The following is a 23,617-nucleotide window of genomic DNA, read 5'->3' as shown; positions in this document are numbered from 1 at the left end:
TCCTTTCTTTCTTACAATGTCGTTTTCTTGGGTGTTTCTACGTCGGTTACAATTCATCTGTTTTCTTGAGAGGTTCCAAATTTTCTTGCTCTTCATAGTCATCCTAGTGGATTTATGCTTTTTAAAAAGTAAAAATTTCCTCTCGGTGCTGGCCCAGTGGCGAGTGGTTAACATTGCGTGCTCCACTTCAATGGCCGGAGGGTTCACAGGTTCAGATCCCAGGTGTGGACCTACACAAGCCATGCTGTGGCAGCATCCCACATACAAAATAGAGGAATATTGGCATAGATGTTAGCTCAGCAACAATCTTCCTCAAGCAAAAAAAGGAGGAAGATTGGCAACAGATGTTAGCTCAGGGCCAATCTTCCTCACCAAAAAAAAGTATAAATTCCCTTTCATTTTAATAGAATTTCAGGAAAGAGCTACAGTAAAGGGACACATCTAGCTATATGGAAGGCTGGGAAATGAAGACTTTACTCTGGGAATTCAAGTGTCCAGCTAAAACTGTGGGTTCTATTATCACAGTTGGAGACAATGGAGAGTGAAGGAAAACCAGTGATCTCTGCCACACAAATCCAGCTGGTTTTGAGGTAGAAAGTGAGATGTGATGTGAAAACAGCTCTTCTGAGTTGCGGCCTAGGCATTTCACAGGATGACAACCCTGCTCACACAAGTCTCAACAGGGGACCTGAGCTTAGGACCCCACAAGGTCCCGCTTTGCTTCTCTAGGGACACCTTTTAACATAACCACTTAGAGTTGAGCCCACGCAAAGTTAGTGACCTGCGCCCCAAGCACCTTATAAGTCATAGGTGCTGCTACCCTGCTCTCCATCTCCTGCTCGCTTGTGACCTGGGACAGAGGACTGCCCCTCCCTGGGCTCATTGCGCCCACCATCCCACCCCGTTTCTAGGATCTGTAAGTAATAAATCTTGTGACTTTACTTCCTTCATTTGGGTGTACTGAAACTATGCCTTCAATCAAAACAACCCTGTGGTTCTCACTTCCCCAAAGTGGGTGCTCGGAAGCTGAGGGAGCTCCCTGCCGACCCCGGGTAGGTGGCCTGTGCCTCTTCATTCGGCAGATCATAATCTGCATGTTCTTAATTTAATACACCAGCCCTGGCCTCTCAACACGAGGTCACCTTTTCAGTAGAGCAGGAGAGGTGTGTGTGGGGTGGTGGTCAGGGTGGGAGGAATGCAGAAAATATCAAAAATAGCAGATACAGAGACATGCTAGGGAGCCAGTGAGAGCCGAAAAAATGTCTTTATTTCATTCATTCCTGGGTCCATCCCAAAGCTTCACACCTCACCCTCCCACCGTCAGAATAAGTGACATACAACAGGGGCCCAGACACAATGGTCTTGCCCAGTCCATCCCACCTCCCCAGCCGCAGAGCGCGGCAGAGACGATGCCGCCTCACCTGAAAGCCGTGGGTTAGAAACACTTCTAGGGACACGCGCTCTGCAAACCAGAGACCCACAAAGTAAAACAGGCTCCTGGGCACTTTAAACCCGTGTGACAATTTGGGTGCCTCCCTAGAGTGCCAGGGTCCCCCAGAGCACTTCAAAACCCCTGTTTTAGATAAGTCCTTCTATCCAAATCATTAGAAACTTTCCAGAGAGCCAGTCTCTTCTACCTGAAATGTGCATACCAAGATTTCACATGACCAATTCTTCTACCCATTAAGATAAAGAGTCCACAAAATTAAGGCATTTGGGGGGAATTAAAGGGGCATAAAGCATTTATTAAAGTTACAATAACATATCAAAGATGTCCATCATATTTTTGAAAGCTCTTAACCACGCACGAGTGCAGGAACAGCCACGGTCCCCGCTCCTGTGGGCACACACACATTCAGTACTGAAGCCGAAAGGAGAAACTGAGGGTCGACGGTGAGCATTCTCTTCAGCACGTCTCCAGGCACAGGCACATGTGCCTGTCACACCCCGTGCGCCCAACACCAAGCAGAAGCCATGGGAGCGGTGCAAACACTGCAGGGCAGAGAAGGGGCACTGCTGGCTAATTACAGCCACAGACTGTGACTTTATACACACGAGAGCTGTGTCCATCACTGCCACACTCAGACTGGATCTATGCACATTCGTACATCACTTGGTACACCTAAGAGATCTGAAAATAAAGCAATTTAAAAAAAGAAAAGACGACCATGCATTCCGGACACTGAGCAATTACATGTTAAGGCAACGAAAGTCACCCCTCCCCACCCACTTCCCCATCTGATTATCTGCCTAGAACGTATAGTATGTATTCAGCACATCACTGCACTTCACAATCGGCACGTCCCTCCCATGGCCTTCTCCTGGGACATGATCCCAATAACCACTGATGCACGCCTATCAGTTACTTTAATCGCCACCAAGGGAGTCAGGTCAGGGGGAGTGAGGGAGGAGGGAAGTGAGGCCTGAGCCAGGGAGAAAGAGAAGGTCACGTGTCCAAATGAGGCACCGCCAGGAGGGAGATCCAAGCCGGCAGGGAGTCCAGACCACTGAGGATGGTTACTGAGTGCCTGGCAGGCAGCCAAAGATGCAGGACCAGGAGCCTACAGCCCCAGCGCCAGAAGACCCACCACTAGCACCATGGCCAGCATACGGGGTACTGCAGGTGTCCAGCCGAGAAGGCCCCACAAACTTCCTGGGAATGTTTCTCAGGGATTCAGGAGTGGCCAGAGGCCGCTCACCACAGGGACGTTTGTTCCATCCTCCCCAGGACACAAGCCCACAGTTCCTAACACCACACAGTGACCTCAGAGCTTGTGCTCGGACTACCAGGCAGCAGGAGTGCTGCGATACCCTTCAACACTGTGCCAGCTGGTTTAAGAATCCAAGAGGAGCTTCTCATCTTGACATAAACAGACACTATAGCTAGAGAGTGGGTCCCCGACACTGGGATTTCAGAGACTGGCAAACTTAAAAGGAATTCTGGGGCTTGACAAACGGGAGCCAACATGTTGTTTTGCAATCAAGAACATTTTAAAAAATAAAAATATTGCCCTCTATTACCACCTTCATTACATAAAAGGACATCTTATCACCCAAATTAGGAAGGACATAATCTCAGAATAAAAGACAACCCTTGAAGTTGAGTGAACTTGACTTCATAAATTATTTCACGTGTCCTTACACTTCTGACCTGCACGGAGCCCTCTGTCCCGAATGCCTGTGCTGTGGGTCCCCATGACACTCGCTGCCCCAAGGGGCAACAAGGTCAAAGCATCTCCAAGGTCACAGGCTCCTCCAGCACGGCCATCGCCTCGAATGCATATCCACTGAGAAGAGGGACAACAGTCACGATGACAGCAGTTTACATGTCACAAGGATTACTCAAGCAGAAAGTGCTTCCACATACATTCTCTCACGCGTCCTCACAGAAGACCTGTGGGGAAGGCACAGCCGGAAGCCACGGCACTGTAACGGGACCTGCCCGAGGCCACGCGGCAGCAGGCAGCAGAGCACAGACAGAACGCTTCTCTCTAAGGCAAATTCTCCTTTGCTCAGTCTGATGTTTGCTCCATGTTCCTCTATTTCTACTTGTGCATGAACTTTTTATCTGAAGAAACAATTCATGGAAGAAGGAAAAAGGAAAACTTAAAACGATGGCACTTAAGCCTGATAACAGAAACATATTCAACATGAGGAAACTGCTAATTGTCCTTTCTTTTTAAAATTACCTGTTTAACAACTGCATGTTGGCTAAAATTTATGAAATGTCAAAAGAGAACATCAAAAACCAAGCATCGCTGCCTTAAACCTTTTCTGGAACAAGACAGGGCATAAATAAATAAATATATAAATAACATAAGTAATATGAATAGATATAGATATGTGTGACATTGGTGGGTTTTGGAAATATATTCAAAAGCCCCACACAGGTCGCCAAATTCTCAGAGGTATCAATACTGCCCCACCCCCACCCTGATCCTGACCCTGGCCCAATGTCCACAGCAGCCAAGGCCCAGAGCACAGGACTCTGTTCCACAGCCAGCAGGCACCCCAGGAGTGGTGACGGTCGGGACACTCCTGGGATCAGGCTGGGGAAACACTCAGCTCTTCCCACTGGCCCATCGTGTCCCTCCCTGGGGTCCCCGAGTCCTGGGGAGGGCACGAGGCCAGGCAGGCAGCAGCCTCCTTGAGTACCACATTTCCTCACTACACGGGACTCGGGCACCCAGCGGCCTAGAAACAGACTTGATAAAGTGCTCCAATGGAGAGTTACTCTTTCCTGTTCTTGCCAACAAAAGCAGAAGGGAGCTTTAGGCAAGCGTCACTGCAAACAAGAAGGAATGGCCTGAGGCAGCTATCTCCACTGTTATCAGATTCACATTTGGCAGCTATGAAGGTTCAAAGTAGAGGCTGAAACCCTGAAGTTGCGGGGATGCCAAAAAAATCAGCAAAGGCTGGCCGAACAAAGAGTAAGCCGATGTGTCCTCTGCAAAGGAAGAGCTGAGGCCCCAGGTCCCTGCAGACCCACCCGGCGCACAGCACACTCCAGGGCCAGAGCAGGAGAGGCCCTACTCCCTGGCTCATCCCCTCCCCACTCACACTACCTCCCTGGCCAGGTCTGGGCGAGGACCAACAATGAGCATCAACTCAGTCCACTGCTTCTAGAGAGACCCTGGAGAAATGATTTGATCCCCCAGAAACAAGCCCTACGCTTGCTTCACTGGGCAAAGGAGCCTGACGCCCACTCTTTGCTGGGCCCGGTCCTGGACCCTTGCCTCTGTGCAGCCTGAAGGCTATGCCAGCACGTGTGAGACTCCTGCACTGGCAGTATTCCCAGGTGCTGCTTTCCAGAAGGTTCAAGAACAGAGCCACCCTCCTACCCATGGCAGGCACGGGGAAGCCCTGTCCCTCACAGGCCCAGCAGAAAGCACTGGGCAGGCAGACTGACAGCCTGCTGCAGGTCTACGACACGGCTCACCCGAAGAGAGCCCGAGCCAAGAGGGCAGCAGAGGAGGGGACCGCCAGTCGGAAGAGCTTAAAAGTAAGGTACACTAGCCACCCACTCCTGAAACCCTCTCTCACCAAGGTGACAAGCCACTGCTCACACCTCCAGCGACATGGAGCCCCCTCCAGTGACCCAGTTCCACCTATGGGTGGCTCAGACTTCCATACAACCCCTCCCTATATCCAGGCGGAGCCCGACTTCCCCAGTTCCTGGCCCAGCCACGGCCCAATTTTGGTCCTGGTTCCACGCTGAGTGCCTCGAAGGACACACACACCTAGCCCCCTCCTGGGCTGAAGCCCCTGCAGCACTTGGCTCTGGCTGCAGCCTCCTCAGCCGGCCTCCATCCTCAGCTCCTCTCCTTTCTCAGGAGGACTCTCCTGACTTCACTATGACCGACCCTGAGCTCTGAATGCACCCAGCCAACCAGGGCCCCGGTCCTCTAGGAGCAACACAGAGCCAATCCCAGGCCTCAGGAAGCTATCACACATTTATGCCACGGTCACAGCTGGGAACGATGTCACTTCGGCTGAGTAAAGCCTCCAGTGACCGCACCTTCCTCTCAGAATCTGCCAAGGACTTCTCCCCTCAGACCTCATACATACGTGGACAGGTCAGAGCCCATCCACGACACAGGAGGGGAGCTTTACAATTCTGTCCTCAAGCTGCACAAGACAATGACCAGACAGTCCCTGTCTGGTCAGCTAAAACATATAATGATGTCATAATTAAATAAACCCATATCATTAGTTCAATGGTTACAAATTAGATTTCTCTTATTATAGAAAGTCTAAACGCAGATTTGAAATCTGCCCATTTCTAAACACTTCTAAAGGTTAAAATCACCGTGGATCCACACAATGGTCCTCACAGACTTCCAATGACCACACGTGGTTTCTCTGGAAACAGCAGCGCCTGGAGCGAGCGCTCTGAAGAGGCAGCGCTGGCCCACGTGCACTCACAGCCACATCCCCAGCTGCACCCAGGTGTGAGAGTGAACCCCGCCCAGAGCCCCAGACTTGGGGAGGATAACCCATGCCATCTCTCTCCTGCGCAGCCACCCCAACAGGCCAGGGGAAAACTTCTGACCTCACTGCTACCCCCTTTCTCAGATTCCAGGAGCAACTTGCAAGACATTAGGTCCAAAAAAGCGAAGAGTGATCAACCAACCGCCAGATGTTTTGTCCACTCGACACCAACAACTGAAAGCTTGGAACCACGCAGAGGACAAGTGAATTTCCACTTTCTGGTAAGTGCAGGGACCAGGAGCGCTGCAGGTATTTTCTTCCGTGAGAACTGGCAGTGGATGCTGTTGGACGGTCCTTGGTCCAAATGTAGGAAGTCAATTACGGGCTAGTTTGGTGTGGGCCTCCTAAAATCAGTCACCGTCTGGAAGCTCCCCAGGTGAGATGGCAGAGGACTCATGAGACCTGGTGGCATGATGCTAGGCACAGTTAGGTGTCAGCACAGGTGCAGCGTGGTGGAACCTTGAGCGTTACCTCTCTTGATTTTGAATAAATGCAGGTATCAACTCTGAGATAACCCAGCCAATCCATGCGGCCAGGAAACCATCCTTGAATGAAGACAATGATTATGACACTCTCACCACTAGGAGTGAACACCGAAGTGGCAAGGAAGAAGAGTATGTATGACAAATGCCATGTGTCAACCCCAGGAGATGGGAAAACAAACTAGCAAGTTCATGAACTGCATTTCTGCATTCTACTCTTTTACCAAAACTCTCTTTTCATTTGGGTATTATAAAACTTTAATTGAACAATTAAAGTGAGAAGTAAAAATATAAACAGAAGCACAGTTCTAGAAAGTGCTAGGGGTCTTCCCTACTGGGGATATTAGCAGGCCTCCAACCCCCACCTGCACCCATTTCAAGGCCCCTTTCATTAATATGCAACTGTGAAAATCCAAAACAGATATTATGGAAGAACAAAATTAAGTTTTGCATGAGCCTCTTGGCTGACAATGACCCAAGGACTGTGTGATGCCCGGACCAAGCACTTGAGCTAGAATTAGAATCCACGAGCCGTTCCTGCTCTACCAACAGCCAGATGGGACTGAGGCAGCAGCCCAGGACGTGGTTCACGGGCGAGAATCGATGTCAGCTGTCCCTGCAGAGCGCCTTCTTCCTCACCGCAGTCAACGTCTGCCCTTGACTTCTACTCATAAAGTAGAAACTTCTTTATGGGGTCTGGCAGAGGCAGCGAAGGAATCAGATGGAGTCGGTATTTGCCAAGAGCTCTTCTCACGGCCACACGGCACAGATTCAGCAAGGTCCTGGGGACACCTGGAGCACCATGGGGTGAAAGGGAGAGACAGAGGTTAATTCTTCTCCTAACTCCAAAGACCGAGCCTGGCTGTGACTGACAGAGAGAGCCGCATAATGCTCACTGCCAACCTCCCACGTTTAGAGTGAGGAGAGCGCCCGGGTGAGGAAGGTCTTATCTGCTCCTTCCATCTGCAGAAGGAGTGAAATCTTCATGACCTGGGGCAGCTGCTCACTGTGACAGCATCTCCTGAACTGTGTTTAATTGCTAGACAAAGAAATCAGAGCTGACCACTGAAGGCCCCGCCAGGTGTGAGCAACTGGCCATCAGCCCTGTCAGCCTCTGCTCTTGGTCAGTCCCAGAAGCTCCAAGGAGGCCTAGAGGAGATGGGCCAAGGAATAGATGAGGAGGCCAGACTGACAGTTTTGCTCCAGGTCTCTGCCTTGTGAAAAACGCATGAACAAGACAGCTTTATTCTATCAGTGTGGCTCTATTGACCACTAACCAACTCTTGTGGGCAAGGCTCAACAGGAGCAGGTTTTCATGACTGGTCTAAGGAAATCCAACAAAAAAAACACAACAAACTAGGGGCCAGCCCGGTAGCGTAGCAGTTAAGTTCACATACTCCACTTCAGTGGCCTGGAGTTCGCTGGTTCAGATCCCAGGCGCGGACCTACACACCACTGATCAAGGCATGCTATGGCTGGAGTCCCACATATAAATAGAGGAAGATGGGCATGGATGTTAGCTCAGGGCCAATCTTCCTCAGCAAAAAGAGGAAGATTGGCGGCAGAGGTCAGCTCAGGGCTAACCTTCCTCAAAAAAAAAACACAACAAACTAAAGTTCTGTGAGAGGTAAGGGTTAGGGAAGAGACTGTCAACTCAGATGCCCTCTAGACCCAGGTGGGAAAGGGGCTGGTGTGGGCAAGTCATAGAGGGCGCACAAAGTCAATTTCTGAGTCTGGGAGAGAGCCTCTCACAGACCCAACCACCGATCAACTGCAAACATCTTGCTACCAATTTATTAATTCATTAGCAAAATCCTTCTTCATAAATAAGCAAACTACAGACTTTATTCTAACAAAAATTAGACTTATCAAACAATCCAAAATGATGGTATCTGAGTGGTACTGAAGAAAGGGAAGTGAGGAATCCTAGAGGATGGGCTTGAAAAACCAAATATAAGTGAAAGAATTTGGGGTCACAAAGCAGAGCAAAAGGGTAAAGAGGATACAATTCTAGGAACTTTGAAAACATGTGCTTTTACAGATTTCCTGGCATCAACTCTTCGCGTCTACGATTTTAAAAAGAGAACAACAGGGCCAGCCCCGTGGCCTTGTGGTTAAGTTCAGCATGCCCCGTTTCAGCAGCCCAGGTTCAATTCCTGGGCACAGACCTACACCACTTGTCAGCAGCCATGTTGAGACAGTGGCCCACATACAAAATAGAGTTGGCACAGGTGTTAGCTCAGGGCAAGTCTTCTTCCACAAAAGAGAGAGAGAGCGAGAGAGAGGGAGAACATCAAACTGGAAGGTCACCCTAGAAAATTCCTAGGGCTAACTGAAGATTCAAATCAAGCACTTAGTTGGAGGATTTTTTTTTTTAATTGCTACGACTTGGTTCATTCAATTGACCCAAAGAGACTACAAGTCAGAGCTGAACTCAGGCCACTTACTTCTGGCCTCTTTAAAGACCTGCAATGCCTCGGGGTCCACCTTCCTTCTGCCTCTCGACTCTGGGCCCAAGGATTCCCACTTCACCAGGTTCAGGTTCGCTCCAAACTCTACGAGCAGGCTCACAAAGGCTGCCTCACAGCCATGACGCAGGACGGCATCCATGACGCACCCGGGGGAGCCCCTGTAGAATCCCTGCGTGTTGACAGGGCCGTTGCAGTTGAAGTCGGGGTTCGCCCCAGCCTGGAGGAGCAGCTTGAAGCACTGGAGGTTGTGGTAGGCCGCGCTGATGTACAAGGGGCAGACCACCAAGGAGGTGAGGCGCCGGGAAAAAGGGGGCCGGATGTCTGGAGTCAGGTGGTGGTTGACATCGACATCAGCCCCGTACCTACAGGGGAGACACAGGGACAGTCAGACCTTGCAGTGGACTAACTACAGTCAACAGATCCCCACAGCACCCTGAGGAGACAGGCCTGAACTCTGTGAGCACCGGGAGCCAGGGACTCCACAGATCACAACGGTCTCGTGACTTCCAGAAGGTAAGACAGTAGTTAAGAACTTGGAATCCACTCACACAAAAACATTCACAAGGAATTCTTTCAAACTTTTAATGATCCGACAATCCCAAGGCTATTTAAACTATTTCAGAGCAAAGAAAAAGAAGGAAAACTTGCAAATTCATCTTATGAAATTAGCAAAAGAATAATCCCAAAACCTGACCAAAGCCAAACCACAAAGAAAATCTACCAACTAATTTCACTTACGACTATCAACTTAATAGTCTTCAACAAAATGTTAGTGAAGGGAACCCAAAAGTACTTTAAGAAAGCAATATACCATGCGGTTATTCCAAGAACCCAAGGGTAGTTCCATGTTAGAAACTCTATTATCATAATCCCTCATACTCACAGAAATAAGGGAAAAGTCATGATTGCCTCCAGAGATGCAAAAATGAAGGCACATGACAAAACCCAACACTTAGACATCCTTAAAACTACTTATTAAAATAGGAAATGATGGGTATTTCCTTAACACAATGAAAAATATTTCCTCAACCCAGAAGTCAGCATCTTACCTGATGGGGAAGCACTAGTGGCTTTCCTGCTAAAGCAGGAGCAAGACCCACACTCCCACTTTCTGGCCCACTATTCTGAAAGGTGTTTTTAATAAAGGTATTAGTCAGTGCAATCAGACAAGAGAAAGCAATTCACTGATGAAGATTGGAAAGGAAGAGGTAAAGTTTCCCCTATTTTGAGACAATATGACGATATGTCTGGAAAGCCCTAGATAATTAATGAAAATACAATTAACAAGCAGTGAGAGAATTCGTTAAAGCAGCAAGTTGTAAAACCAATAGGCTTCGTATATACAAACAAAGACAAGTTCAAAGATAAAATGGAAAAGAAGACCCCACTTATGACGGCAAAATACACTTTAAAATGAGATATCTAAGTACAAACTTAGTAAATGTCTAAAATTTGCATGAGGAAAATCATAAACTATTACTGAAAATCACAAAAGTAGACCTAAGGGAATGGAAAGACATCCCATAAATCTTGGATAAGAACGCTCAGCATCAAGATGTCAATTTTCCCTAAGTTTATTATACAAATGGAAATAACATTCCTAGAACTAAATAAGTGGGTTTTAAATATAAATAAGTAAAAATAACATCCCTGGAACTAGATAAGCTGATGATGAAGTTCATTTGAATGATCAAACAAGAAAAGATGAAAAGGCAAAGCAGTAACAAGGGGGAGGCAGCCCTACAATAAAGTAGACATGAGGGCCTACTGACAGACCAGCGTGGCGCTGGTCCACGGACAGCTGAACTGACAGACCAGCGTGGCACCGGGCCACGGACGGCTGAACTGACAGACCAGCGTGGCGCCGGGCCACGGACGGCTGAACTGACAGACCAATGGAGCTTTATGGGAAATCCAGAAATGGACCCAACTGCACACAGCAATTTAGTACATGTCATAGTAAAGGCAGCATCTCTCTCAAACCAGTGAGGGAGAATGGACTTTTTTTCAAGTGTTTTTTGAGATAACTGGATATCCATACGGAAAAAGATACAATTAAATCCATTCAAGATCATACACTAGGATGAATGCCAAATGGATCAGAACTTAAAATGTAAAATATGAAAATATACCAAAACTAGAAGAAAACTCTAAGTAAAATTTGCCTAATCGTGGCTCAAAATCCAGAAAGATGTTTTTAACATGAAAATTAAATAAAAACTTTTGCATGGCAAAAAAGCAGCATAAGCGAAGGAAAACAGTAAGTGAAAAATTGGGGGGAATGTTACAAAGGGTTCATGTCCTTAACATAGAAAAAGCTTCTGAAAGGAAAATATCAATAGCCCTGCAGAAAAGTAAGTGAGAGATACTGACGGCTGCAAATAGCTCCTACCCACGTGAGAAAACGCTTGGCCTCACTCCCAACAGAAACACAAATTAAAACTACCCTGAAATACCACTTCTTGCCTAGCAGACTGGGAAAATCCAAAAGCTTATCGACTAGGCTTTAAAGAAACAGGAAGTCTCATTCATTTCTTGGGGCAATGCAAAATGTAGCCATTCCTACGGAGGGAAATTTGGCAATTGCTGGCAAAACTACATATGCATTTACCCTTTGACCCATCCATCACATTTCCTGGAATCTATTCCCAAGACACACGTCCAAAACTCTGAAAAGATGTATGTGTGCACAAGGCAATTCATTAAAATACTATCCATAATAGCTGAAGGCAGGAAACAACCCACAGATCCATCAAGAGGGGACTGGTTGAACGAAGTGTGGTCCATTCATAAAAAGCAGCCCTGTCCAGCTATGAAAAGTAATGAGGAGTACTGCTAACTAGTGCACTGGAATGACCTCCAGGACACATTAGCAAGTGAGAAAAGTAGGACAATGAAGTGTGTAATATGCTACAGTTCATCTTGGGGAAGGAAAATGCAATACATATGCGTACATGACACATACACATATTTTCTTATTTCTTTAATAATGGAGGGATAAACCACAAAACTTTCAAATGGTTATCTATAGGGGAGGGATGAAGGAGACGAGGACAGAAACCAGACTTCTTTTAATATACCTTATTTTGTATATTTGACTTTGGAACCATGTAAATATTTCATATTATAAAACAAATTAAATAAAAAGCAATCCCTAAAAATTGAAAGCAAAAAGAAACACTTTAACCCAACTACATATCCAGTTGGTGCCATCGTGCCCTGCCCACAGGGTGGCTCTTCTTTTCAGGTATACTGAACATCCAAACCAGCCAGACCACTCCCAGCAGGAGATTCACCCAAAAGGACCTAGGACAAGAAGCACAGCTTACCAGCTGGGCAGCTTCACACAGCCCCCCAAGGTGGGCAGCCCCCCAAGGTGGGCACACTCACAGCAGTACGAAGTAATCCCTATGGCTGTCCAGGGGCCTCCTCTTCGGACTCCCAGTGACAGCCCAGATGTGAGGAAACAAATCACCACCTGACTTGGAAGCCTCATTCGCCACCAGAGCGAATCTCTAAACAACCCTATAGGCAGAGCCTTCAGGGTCCCCACAAGGACCTGCCCTTGTCACTGCACTCAGGGATGCCTAAATATATGACTTTCTATCAGGATTTAGAGCTCTCCCAGGTCACATGTAAACCACCAATCCGGGTCATTTTACTGTAAACAGGGGTCACTGACTACAGCAGGCAGGGTGGCCTGGCCCAGGGTGTCAGAGTCCTGACAAAGTGAAGAGAGTGCCTGCTAAGGATGCCACCTGGCTCAGGGTGTCAGAGCCCACATGGGTTAAGGAGGCATGTGTGGGAGAGGGCAGCACCACCAGGAGACGGTTACATATGAGAGATTGGCAAAACCAGAAAATATAGTAAGGATAAGAGGAACCAGATCTCTCACTGTTGGAAAAGACAATAATAAAGTTGCAGAGGAGAAAAGTAGCATGAACCCTCTGGTGTTAGACCAGATTAGAGGCGTCAAGGTGAACTCATAACTGTCAACGCATATAGACAGAAATGTGTATGTGTAACCTTAGCTCCGCCCAGTGGGAGAGCCTGGAAACAGCAACACCTCATAAGCAATAAGCGCTCCTAGTGTCCAGATCTTGGTTTCTAAACATCATTCTGCACTAAAAAAAATGAGGACTCCTTGGAGAAATGACTAATTCCAGTGCTGAGAAGGCAAAGTACAAACTGAGCCTAGAACATTTTGTTATATGAGAAAGTAAGGAACTGTTCAAACAATGATGGAGATGTGTCAAAAGGACACAGAGCTGGCTTGATGGGGCTCCCTGTAGCCAAATCTGAGACAGTCTGAGCATCAAAATAAGTAACAATAATAATGGATTGTAACTCACTGGATAATACCAGAAACGATGAGTCTAAAATAAACAAACCAATAAATTAAAAATTTGATGAAGAACAGGACATACACATGGTTGCAAAGTACCTCTCCACAAAATACTTATTAATTACAGAGGGAAAAAGAATAGCTTTACGATGGAGAAACCTGGCAGACACCACCTCAATCAGAAGATCCAGGTGAACATTAGCAGCAATGGGACCAACTGCAATCATCTGCAGCCTGACAGGGTATAACGAGAAGAGCACAGCCTCACTTCTGTGAGATTCCTGCCCAAGACGCATTATCTGAGTAAACATTAGACAGTCCACACCTGTTCACCGGAGCTTCCAGTGCCCCAGACAGTTCTGCAATGCCTCAAGTTTTGTCATCATGTGTTTCAGGTAAATTAGGAAATGGCAAAACACACAAAGTAATGATGATGGGGCCGACGTGCAGGGGTCGAGGGAAGATGGACAGCACTGTTTCGCAGGCCTTAATAAAAATGGCTCACAGCCAGCAATCACATTTTATCATCGGTCTCCTCGGCACTATCCTGAGTATGCAAAGGAACTTCCCCCTGGAACCAAAACTGCTGCTTGGAGGCAACACAGGCCTGAGGGAGAGAGAGGACAGGCACACACGAGGCCACTGTGCTTCCCCACGGATGTCCTGTAGCATCACCAGATGCTACAAATGCAAACACCACCCGTCTCCAAGGCAGTCTAGGAGCAACAACAGAACACTCTAAAACACATACCAAACCAAGCAGAAATTGATATTTCATTTCACACACCCAACCAAGTAAGAAAAGAAGAACTAGGTTTCAAGCAGAGATTTTTTCCCTCCTTATTCTTAGGGATATATCTTCCAAAATGTTTGTAATTTGGGCAATATGACAATCTGGTATTTGCTGAGCTGCGGGAAAGACAGCCCTTCATCCACTCATAAAAATATACTGGATAGGTTCCAGTTAATTTTAATCCTGAATATTTTCCAAAATTCCCCTACTGCTTTTAATATCACTGGTAAGGAACCACTGGAACAACTCAATAAATCAATAAAACTTCTGCACATACAGAAATACCAAACCTTACCCTTCTATAAAAAAAATCCACAATGTATATCAAGGGAATTTACAAGCAACAAAATCGAGGTTACTTGCAGAGGGACAGCAAATTACAACAGTGACAGAAGAGAGCCCCGCCTGCGAGGGACAAAGACATAGGGAAGGCAGGAGTCGAGCTGGGAGTCTACTTAGACTGTATCACCTACTCAGTAACTTAACCATATCACTCCCATTTTCCAAAAGTCAATCATCTGGTAATTTAAATAGAGAAGACTTTTCAATTGAATAATAGATGTTTTTGTATTTCATCATAAAAGTAATGTCCTGTGCTCCAGTGAGGGAACAAGACATCTTAACGTCTTCTCAAGAAGGGCATCTGCATATGTACTTCAGAAAGTCAGGCCTGCACCTAATTCAAAGCAGTTGTTCATCATGAAGTGACTGAAACGCCCAAAGGGATTTCTGGAACTAAGACGAAATTTCACTGATTGATCCTATTCAAAAATATTTCCAAATTAATGGCTTACGTTCTCCAAGAAACAAAGACATGGGACTGAGGTGGCTTAGATTATCAGGCTAGAAATCCTTAAAAAGAAGGGGGAAAAGTATCACAGCTTTATTAATCTCTAACAACCATATCACCCTCATTTATCTTTCCAAAAGCCAACTCCATAGCCATTTAATTTATAAAACTTTTTGATGGAATAAATGTATTCTGAGTACCTAATTTAAAAACCCTGTTCTGCACTGGGCAAGGGGAGCGCCAGGTCCCTGCTCCTTGGAACCACCCCCACTGCAGCCTGTAACCACGGAACCCTGACCTAACCCTTTTCAACACTGAGAACCCACTACCTAAACCGCACTCTGTCCAACCACAGAATGAGCTGCCTCTAGAGTAAGGGAGGGAGAAAAGAATTTTTGATAGAAAGAAGTCACTGGAGACATGGAAAATGAAAATGCAATCTGGTTCAAATAAAAAAAAAATAAAGGCAACCATTAGTACAATTAAAATAAAACTTACGTAAACTGTCTAAAATAATAGAAAGGCAAAGCAAAGAAAACATAGATCATGGAACAAAGATATAAAATAAAGGAATAGCTAAGAAACAGAAGATAAGAGAAACAGATCTACCATCAGCAATGGCAATAATGTTACCTGTATTAAAAAAAAGAATCCCAGACAGTCAAATAATAAAGGTGAGCACACAAAGAATGACTTGAACCCACTGAGACTAAAACCAAGTCACAGGACGGCTGCAGACGACCTGCAAAGACCACAGTTCCCTTCTGCTTTGACAATGAGCATAATCCATAAGCAAGAACTTTTATGAGCTCAATTAGCATCACACTATAGGAAGCAAAAACTACTAGAAATACAAGAGGAAACAAATCACAGCAGTGACTAGAGACAAACAACAGGCTTCTCTGAATTGTAGGCGGACGGGTGGTCAAAATCGTAAAAAAACAGATTCTGAATAACATAGCTGAGGCTACCATATTGTACCATGCAAGTAAAACGTCCATGGTCACATACTTTGTTTTAAGCATCCACAACAATGTAGTCTGATGTTAAAAAATAATTTAAAAAAGAACTCAAAGAATCCCCAAAAGGGAAATATGGCCTGAATTATCTGAGCACAATACAATAAAACTGGAAGTTCATAAAAATTTTTATTAAAACCTTCTCCTCCATGACCTTAAGAGCAAAGAGGAAATCAACTTCAATTATACCTACTTAAAAAATAAGGAAAAGCTTAGCCGATATGGCCAAAGCTATAGGCAAAGGTAAATTAATAACCTTGAAAGTTTACATTATTAATCAAGAAAAAAACTGAAAAGACATTCAACTCATAAAGTTAGGAAAAATAAAGGAAAATGGTAAAAAATAAACATATTAACAAGGGCCGGCCCTGTGGCAGAGTGATTAAGTTTGTGCACTCTGCTTCGGTGGGCCAGGGTTTCACCGGTTCGGATCCTGGGCGTGGACATGGCACCACTCATCAGGCTGTGCTGGGGTGGTGTCCCACATAGCACAACCAGAGGCACTCACGACTAGAACATACAACTACGTACTGGGGTGGTTTGGGGAGGAGAAGAAGAAAAAGAAAAAAAAAGATTGGCAACAGTTGTTAGCTCACGTGCCAATCTTTAAAACAAAAAAAACATAAAAGTAGAAATTAATCAGCAGAAAAACGAGAACTGGTAAAGCCAAGTAACTCTTTAAAAAGACAAACAAAATAGACAAATCCTCTAACAAGTCTAATTTTAAAGAGAGATAAAAAAAAAGCACATACAGAAAACAAGGAAAGAGAACGTGGCAGCAGGAACTAGCAGTAACATGGCCACGTTCCCAAGGTGGCCCATGCGGGGCGCCAGTGGCCAGGGCTCCACGGTACTGACCTGATGAGGGCCTTCAGTATGTCGGCCCTGCCCACACGAGAGGCGTGGTAGACAGGCGTACTGCGATGGTGCCGGCTTCCGTTGGGGTCAGCACCGGCTTCAAGGAGGATCTGGGCGCTCTCCAGGTGCCCGTTCACCACAGCCACATACAGGGCAGTCTGGCCCTTTACATCCACCAGATCCACCTCGGCCCCCTTCTGGATAAGGAAGTCCACACAGTTCCCATGGCCAGCAGTGGCCGCGATTCGCAGTGGTGTGCAGGGCAGCCAGCCACAGCACCAGACAGACTTCTCGTTGATGCGGCTACAAGAGAACACAGGGGAGCCAGGCTGTGAGCGGCGGCTCCGGGAAACCCAGGAGCTGCCCTGCCTCCTCTGGTGGGCACAAGGAAACAGAGCAGGAGGGCAGTCTCTTACAACAGCCACCCTTCTGGTTTAAGAACACTTCCACATGTGCTGTTTATGAAATGCTTTCATATCTACCCTGCTGGACCCGCCGCTGTGGCAGGACAGGAATTAAGAGCCCGGCTGCACAGATGAGGAAGCTCGAGGCCCAGGCAGACTGATGAGCACCAGAGCTAAGATCTCGGACTTCCTGACTTGCCGTCCACAGCTCTTTGCTCCACAAAGTGGGGAAGGGTCTTCCCAGGGAGGCAGTGCAGGAGGGAGGACAGCACACTTGCTGGGAATCTGGGTCAGGGCCCCCAGGCCTCTTTTCTCCAGCACAAGCTTTCTCTGTGGCCTGAGGTTGGGCCTTTCTCTGGGCCTTGGCATCCTCACTGGGACCAGGTGACCACTGAGGTCCGTCTACCTCTGACACACCACAAATGACAGCCTGCAGGACACAGGAAGGCTACACAGGGCTAGACTCCTGGCCAACAGCAGCAGAGGGAAACTGTCCAGACTAGACTCTCATCGAAAGTGACAATGCGACCTCGACTCCCTGTCAAAGAATGCCATGGCCGTGCAGTCCACTGACCCACCAAGTCAGCAACCAAGGCACGGTTCCGCTCGAGCTCCCAATGCAGCTCTGAACAAAGCGCGGGAATCCAGAGCGCTGAAGCAGCGACCGAGAAAGACGCCATGGCCCACGGGTGCTCCCTTCATCCGTGCACTGGCCTCCACTGACCAACGAGGCCAAAGAACACTCCAATGACTCGTCACCAAAGAAATACACAGCAACAGAAACTTATCATCAAGAAGAGAAGATTCACTGACCTGAGTATAAGAAAGGAGAAAAGTACTTGGAAAAGCACTACAAAAATAGTTGGTCGAAGACCCAGCTGAACTCTATCTTATTCTACTGTCTCTATTTTACTGTTATAGCTGCAAATTTAAGGTTTTCTTTGGGCTCGAGTCATTCACATTAAATATTCGTGTATAATCCATCTGATGTCTTTGTGTGACAATCCTTTCTGGAGATTCAGAGCTTCTCTTTTTTGTAAATAGTGATGTCTGTTCTGATAAAATAATGCTAAAACATTACAAAGAAAAGAAAAAAGAAATATATTCCTGTATTGTCAGAAATCCTTCTGGGAACTACCCACAAAAAGTGGAAGTATTGGTCTCAGCACTGACACATGGGTATTTCTTGCATCAACTCACTGCCATCCTACCCTGAAGGGAAAACAGAAACACAGAAGAGTACGGAGGAGTTTCGGGTTGCAGTTTCCAATCTTAGACACACAAAACAGAGACCACTCCAGAGAGAAGGAAGACCCTCTGTGCTCTCCCCAGTGTCCGACGTGTGGAGAAGTAATAGCAAGACTCGGCTGCAGCGAAGGAAGGGCTTGAGCCGGGTCGAGGAACTGGCAGGATCTGGCAGGGAACTATCGACAAAGGGAACAAAAGGTGAGACCCAGCACATCCCTGGGCGACGAGACAGCCTGAGGCTGAGCCCAGGCCCTGGAGGTGGAGGACTGCGGATCTGAGACTCGAGACAGGCGAGTACACCAGGAAAGATGTACAAGTATGGCACATGGAAGCCTGGACCCATGGGGGGATAACCAGACGACAACAATTCAGGAAGGTGCATTTCTGTACACAGCTTAGGATGACGAGCCACAGGAAACTACAAGGGGGCAGGGCCACTACTGAAGAGGGTAACAGTGGTGCTGTCAGGAGTACATCCAGCAAGCTGACGCCCAGAGGGCCAGAGTTGCCAGGAAGTATAAAGGTCACTGACAGAGTTGGGCTTGAGCTCAGTCAGGGCTCCCTGCCTTCACCATTTGGCTCTCTCCTACAAGCCTGACCATGCTTCCTCAGTCTCCTTCTCCCCCTGTCCTCTAAGATTGGAAAGGCTCGGGGTCTTCACCTGCTGGCCAGGGACCTCCATGCCTCTGTCACAGACCGGGAGCCTCAGCCTCGCACAGCCCCATAGGGCCCAGGTCCCAGGCAGCCCCAGCACAGCCATGCTCACCTCCGGTAGCCCTCCTCTTGTAACAGACTCCTGAGGGTCTGGAGGTCCCCCACGTAGGCTGCGTCATGGAGCCTGGTGTCCTCGCAGTGCTCTAGTGGATGGTCACAAAACTGCTCCCTCAGCCACTCCTTCAGATTAGGACCTGCACTGAAGAGAGGGGCTCCTGTCAGTGTGGGAAACCCTGCCAAGGCCAACCAAAAGGGCTGCCATCTGAGCTAGCCCTCCTCGCCCCCACAGGGGCACTCGAACGCTCAAGAATGAATCATTCCCACGCTCCAGAAACTTCCAGAGCACAGAGAAATATACAAAATTCCTGACACCAAACCTGACAAGAATAATAATTTTAAAAACATTGGAAGGGTGGGGGGTTATGTGCCAAATCTACTTAAGAATATAGAAGGTCCTAAATAAAATATCAGCCAAGTAATACTTAAAATATGTACCAAAAAATCTACTATAAAATCACTCTAATTTATTCCAAGAATGTAACAATATCTTTTTGTGTTTTTTTTAAAGATTTTATTTTTCCTTTTTCTCCCCATGCCCTCCTGGTACATAGTTGCATATTTTTAGTTGTGGGTCCTTCTGGTTGTGCCATGTGGGACGCCACCCCAGCATGGCTTGATGAGCGGTGCCATGTCTGCTCCCAGGATCCGAACCGGTGAAACCCTGGGCTGCCAAAGTGGAGCGCGCAAACCCAACCACTCAGCCACAGGGCCAGCCCCAACAGTGTCTTAATACTGGGGAAAAACCATAAAATCATCTCCTATATTACAAAAAGACACTTGAATTTGGCAAAATTCAACAGCCAAACGCTGCTACTTGTAACATGGATGACTCTTTACTGAGTCACAGCTCGATCAGAAGGAAAATTTAACTACATGCACACGGGGGCCAGCCCGACAGCCGAGTGCTTAGCTCTGCACACTCTGCTTTGGCAACCCAGGGTTTCGCTGGTTCAGATCCTGAGCGTGGACATGGCACCGCTCATCAGGCCGTGTTGAGGTCACGTCCCACATGCCACAACCAGAGGCACTCACAACTAGAATATACAACTATGCACCAGGGGGCTTTGGGGAGAAAAGGAAAAGAAGAAAGAAAGATTAGCAACAGATGTTAGCTCAGGTCCCAATCTTTAAAAAAAGAAAAAGATAAAATATAAATATATATATATAATATATGCACATAAATAGAAACCCAGTCCTATAAAATGAAGACTATAAAACAGAAAAACAATAAAGAAGACTAGAATAAGTGAGGAAAACGATACCATGTACTTGAATGAGAAGATTCAAAGACAGGAAAATTTTAAATACATAAATACCAAGTAAATGAAAAGGTTTAACAAATCTCTTTGGGGTTTTTATATGAGATGTGACAAAAATATTCTAAATGTTTATTTGGACATATTAATGGGAATCACTTTGGTTTTTTAGCATGTATGAGAAGAGATCTACCCTACTAGATGACAGAACTTAAGATCTCTCATCAGAATAAAAAGATAAATCAAACAGAATGAACCGCCCAGAAAAGATCTTAGTATAAATAACTTAATATGTGACAAATGAGCATAGAAATCAGTGAGGAATGGAAAGAGTCGTCGAATGCTTGTGTCCTCCAAAAACGTCCCCCCTAAAAACTATGCTGGAATCCTGACACCCAAGGAGATGATATTAAGAGGTGTGGCCTGTGGAAGGTATTAGGTCAAGAGAGCAGAACATTCATGAATGGGAGTAGTGCCTTTAAAACAGAGACCCCAGAGGGCTCCCTCGCTCCCTCCACCACATGAGGATATGGTGAGAGGACAGCTGCCTATGAACCAGGAAGCAAGCCCCCACCAGACACCGAACCTGCTGGCATCTTGTCTTGAACATCCCAGCCACCAGAACTATGGAAAATAAATTTCGGTTGTTTATCAGCCACCCGGTCTATGGTATTCTGTTACAGCAAACCCAAGGGACCACAAGTAGTCAACAAATTTGTACAATTAGATGCCTATTTGCAAATAATTGAGTTCTTCACCTCACACCAGAGCCCAAAATAATCTCCAGATGATTACGAGGTTTGTAAACATAATTACACAGACAGGAGCATAAGGAAAGAGCATGAACTCACACTGCCTGCATCCAAGTCCCTGCCGGGCCGCGCTGTCCTAGCACGTGACCAAGCACAGCTATAAAGCACACCCTCACTGGTAGGCTCTTTCCAATACTGAAGCTGCTTTCTCTATTCAAATCAAACCTCTTTTCAATACCTACAGTATACACGGCACGGCCATAGTACAATGGGGGTGATGAGTTTCCTTGCCCTGCAAGATTCGACATTCCATCAGCATGGATAAGACACAAAGGCCGCAGGCAGGCGGGCAGGGCAGCAAGGGCTCACAAACACATGGGTGGCTCAAGCTGATCCCACAACCAGACCTGCAGCAGATCAACAGGCAAGCAGCAAGGACCCCCTGGGGCTGCCACCGCAATCCTCCTTCAGTCATTACCCTCCACTGTAGTTATCCCATAGAGTAAACCAGCTCAAAGCAGGAATGGTAAGATCCAGAAAGTGTAGGGCGAAGACTGACAGGTGAGTGGGAGCTGCAGACTTTTGCCAAGTTCTCCTCTGGGCCTCCCTTTGCTGGCCTCTTTCCAAACTACTCCCTGACCCAACTCAAGGCAGCCCCCTCTTCCAAAGCTCCAGATCCAAGGGTAAGTTCAGATTTGCATTTTTCTGCTCAGCTTCTCCAGTGACAACGCAGTTACCCAAAATAGCACTTAAGCTTTACCTGGAAATCTGTGGTCCCTCCACTCCCAGGCCTGCAGCACACTAAATAACAAAACGATGCTGCATGGACATAAAAGGAGTCCCTGGATACAGCGCAGAGCCAACCTTCCTTCCACAAGACTCCTCTCTACACTGGGAAGCATCTGTCAGTCCTCTTTCCAACTGAACACCTCTCACTCCATCCCTCATTCTCACATGAAATGACATCCCAGACCCCTAAGGTCCTGGCTGTCCCTGGGGTCAAAGTCAATACCAACCAGAGGCAAGGATGGAAGGGGCTTTGTCTGACTTGTTCGCTGGGGAGTCCCCAGCCCCAGTAAGGTCCAGCCTGTAGTAGATCCTTAATAAACCTTTGTTGAATGAATGGAGGGAGGGAGGGGCGGATGAAAAGCGCTACTTGCACCAGTCTCCAAGTCAACGTTACAGCCTTCGTTTTGATAGTCTGGCACAATTGGGAGTTAGAGTAATAAACGTCTCAGCTTATTGCTAAGAAGGACCAACAAACTCTTTGGAGGCGTATCGCTCCAAAGACACAGACGAGTGAGGTCCGGAGCACATAAAAGTATTTGGTACACAGGGCAAGTTCAGAAAACAGGCAAAGAGGGAATCCCACCACAGGTTAAGAGGAACCTCTCGTGAGCACCTGCAAACGACCCGCTGCCCCTGCAAATCCACATGTGCACAGCAGGAACATTCCAAGGCGGAGACTCTAAGTCAGATGGCTATTTCGGGTGGCGGGCGTGAGCCCTTCTAGCTGCCTGGTGGGCCAAGGGCCCCTGGACGTGCTGTGTCACTGACAGCTCGCTGGCGACGGCGCTGTCGCTGTCCCTCGCCTGTGCGTGGCGGGGGTGGCCCGCTCTACCACCCCGGGCATGCCATGGGAGGCAGGATGGAGAAACGGCACCTGCCCTCCCGAGGGGCTGACCGTTGGGGGTTCCCCTGACGCGTGCGCTCAGAGCTAGATGATCCACGTCCTATTTCCACAGTTGGGGTCCCACCGAATCTGAAGCCGCTAACGGGCGGGCAGTTACCAGGCAAGCTCCCCAGGAGAGGACCTGCTCGCGCGCGGCCGAGGGTGGGGGACACGCAGGGCGGGGCGGGGCTCCGCGGGCCCGGCCGGGGGAAATCAGGACGCGTGCCCCGGCCCTCGACGGGGCGCCGTACCCGCCCCCGCGGCGCCGCTCGCCCCGGCCTGGCGGCCGTGCGCACTTTACCTGCGGGCCCCGGCCCGGCCCGCCCGCCGGGGCCGCCGCCCTCCGCCATGGGAGCTCCGGCCTTCGGCCCGTCCCCAGCCGGCCTCCCGGCGGCCCCGGCCCCAACGAGCCCCGCCGACCGGAAGCAGCGCGGCAGCGACCACTTCCGGCGCCGCAGGCAGGTGGGCCGCGTCGGAGAGCGACTTCCGGCGGGCGTGCGCCTTCCTCACGGGCTTCCGGTGCCGCGCGCAGGGCGTCCGGGCTTCCACCTCCGGCCTCGCTTCCCGACGTGAGGACCCACGAGCGTCGGCGCGGGGCGCGAGATGTCGGGAGGCACAAGCCGTCGCGGGGCGCGGGCTGTCGGGGGACGCGAGCTATCGGGGGCCGCCGGCTGGCAGGCCTCGCCAGCGCTGTGGTTTCTCCACGTAGGAAGCAGAGGAGTCTGGGAAACACATTGCCCCCGGGAACGGGGCCTAATTTGC

General features: G+C 48.0%; 1 protein-coding gene and 1 non-coding gene across 3 annotated transcripts; both read right to left on the bottom strand.

The window, feature by feature from the left end:
• Positions 1-1,245: 1,245 nt before the first annotated feature.
• LOC138924601 (ankyrin repeat and SOCS box containing 1) lies at positions 1,246-23,579 on the bottom strand. Of its 2 annotated transcripts, none has more exons than XM_070269638.1 (5): positions 23,157-23,579; positions 19,168-19,309; positions 16,750-17,052; positions 8,921-9,306; positions 1,246-7,265 (listed from the first exon to the last, which is right to left on the bottom strand). In XM_070269638.1, exons 1-5 carry the CDS (start codon positions 23,203-23,205, stop codon positions 7,138-7,140), a joined length of 1,008 nt encoding a protein of 335 aa, XP_070125739.1. In that variant the 5' UTR covers positions 23,206-23,579; the 3' UTR covers positions 1,246-7,137. The 2 variants fall into 2 exon arrangements, with proteins under 2 accessions (XP_070125739.1, XP_070125740.1); XM_070269639.1 differs by lacking the exon at positions 23,157-23,579 and adding an exon at positions 22,586-23,009.
• MIR8979 (microRNA mir-8979) lies at positions 3,901-4,045 on the bottom strand. Its single transcript, NR_127985.1, has one exon. It is a non-coding gene; the product is annotated as a microRNA mir-8979 (primary transcript).
• Positions 23,580-23,617: the final 38 nt, after the last annotated feature.

Source organism: Equus caballus, chromosome 6, assembly GCF_041296265.1.
Source record: "Equus caballus isolate H_3958 breed thoroughbred chromosome 6, TB-T2T, whole genome shotgun sequence".
Lineage (NCBI taxonomy): Eukaryota > Metazoa > Chordata > Mammalia > Perissodactyla > Equidae > Equus > Equus caballus.
Note: the sequence above shows the minus strand (reverse complement) of the source record. Positions and strands in the feature narration are given on the sequence as shown.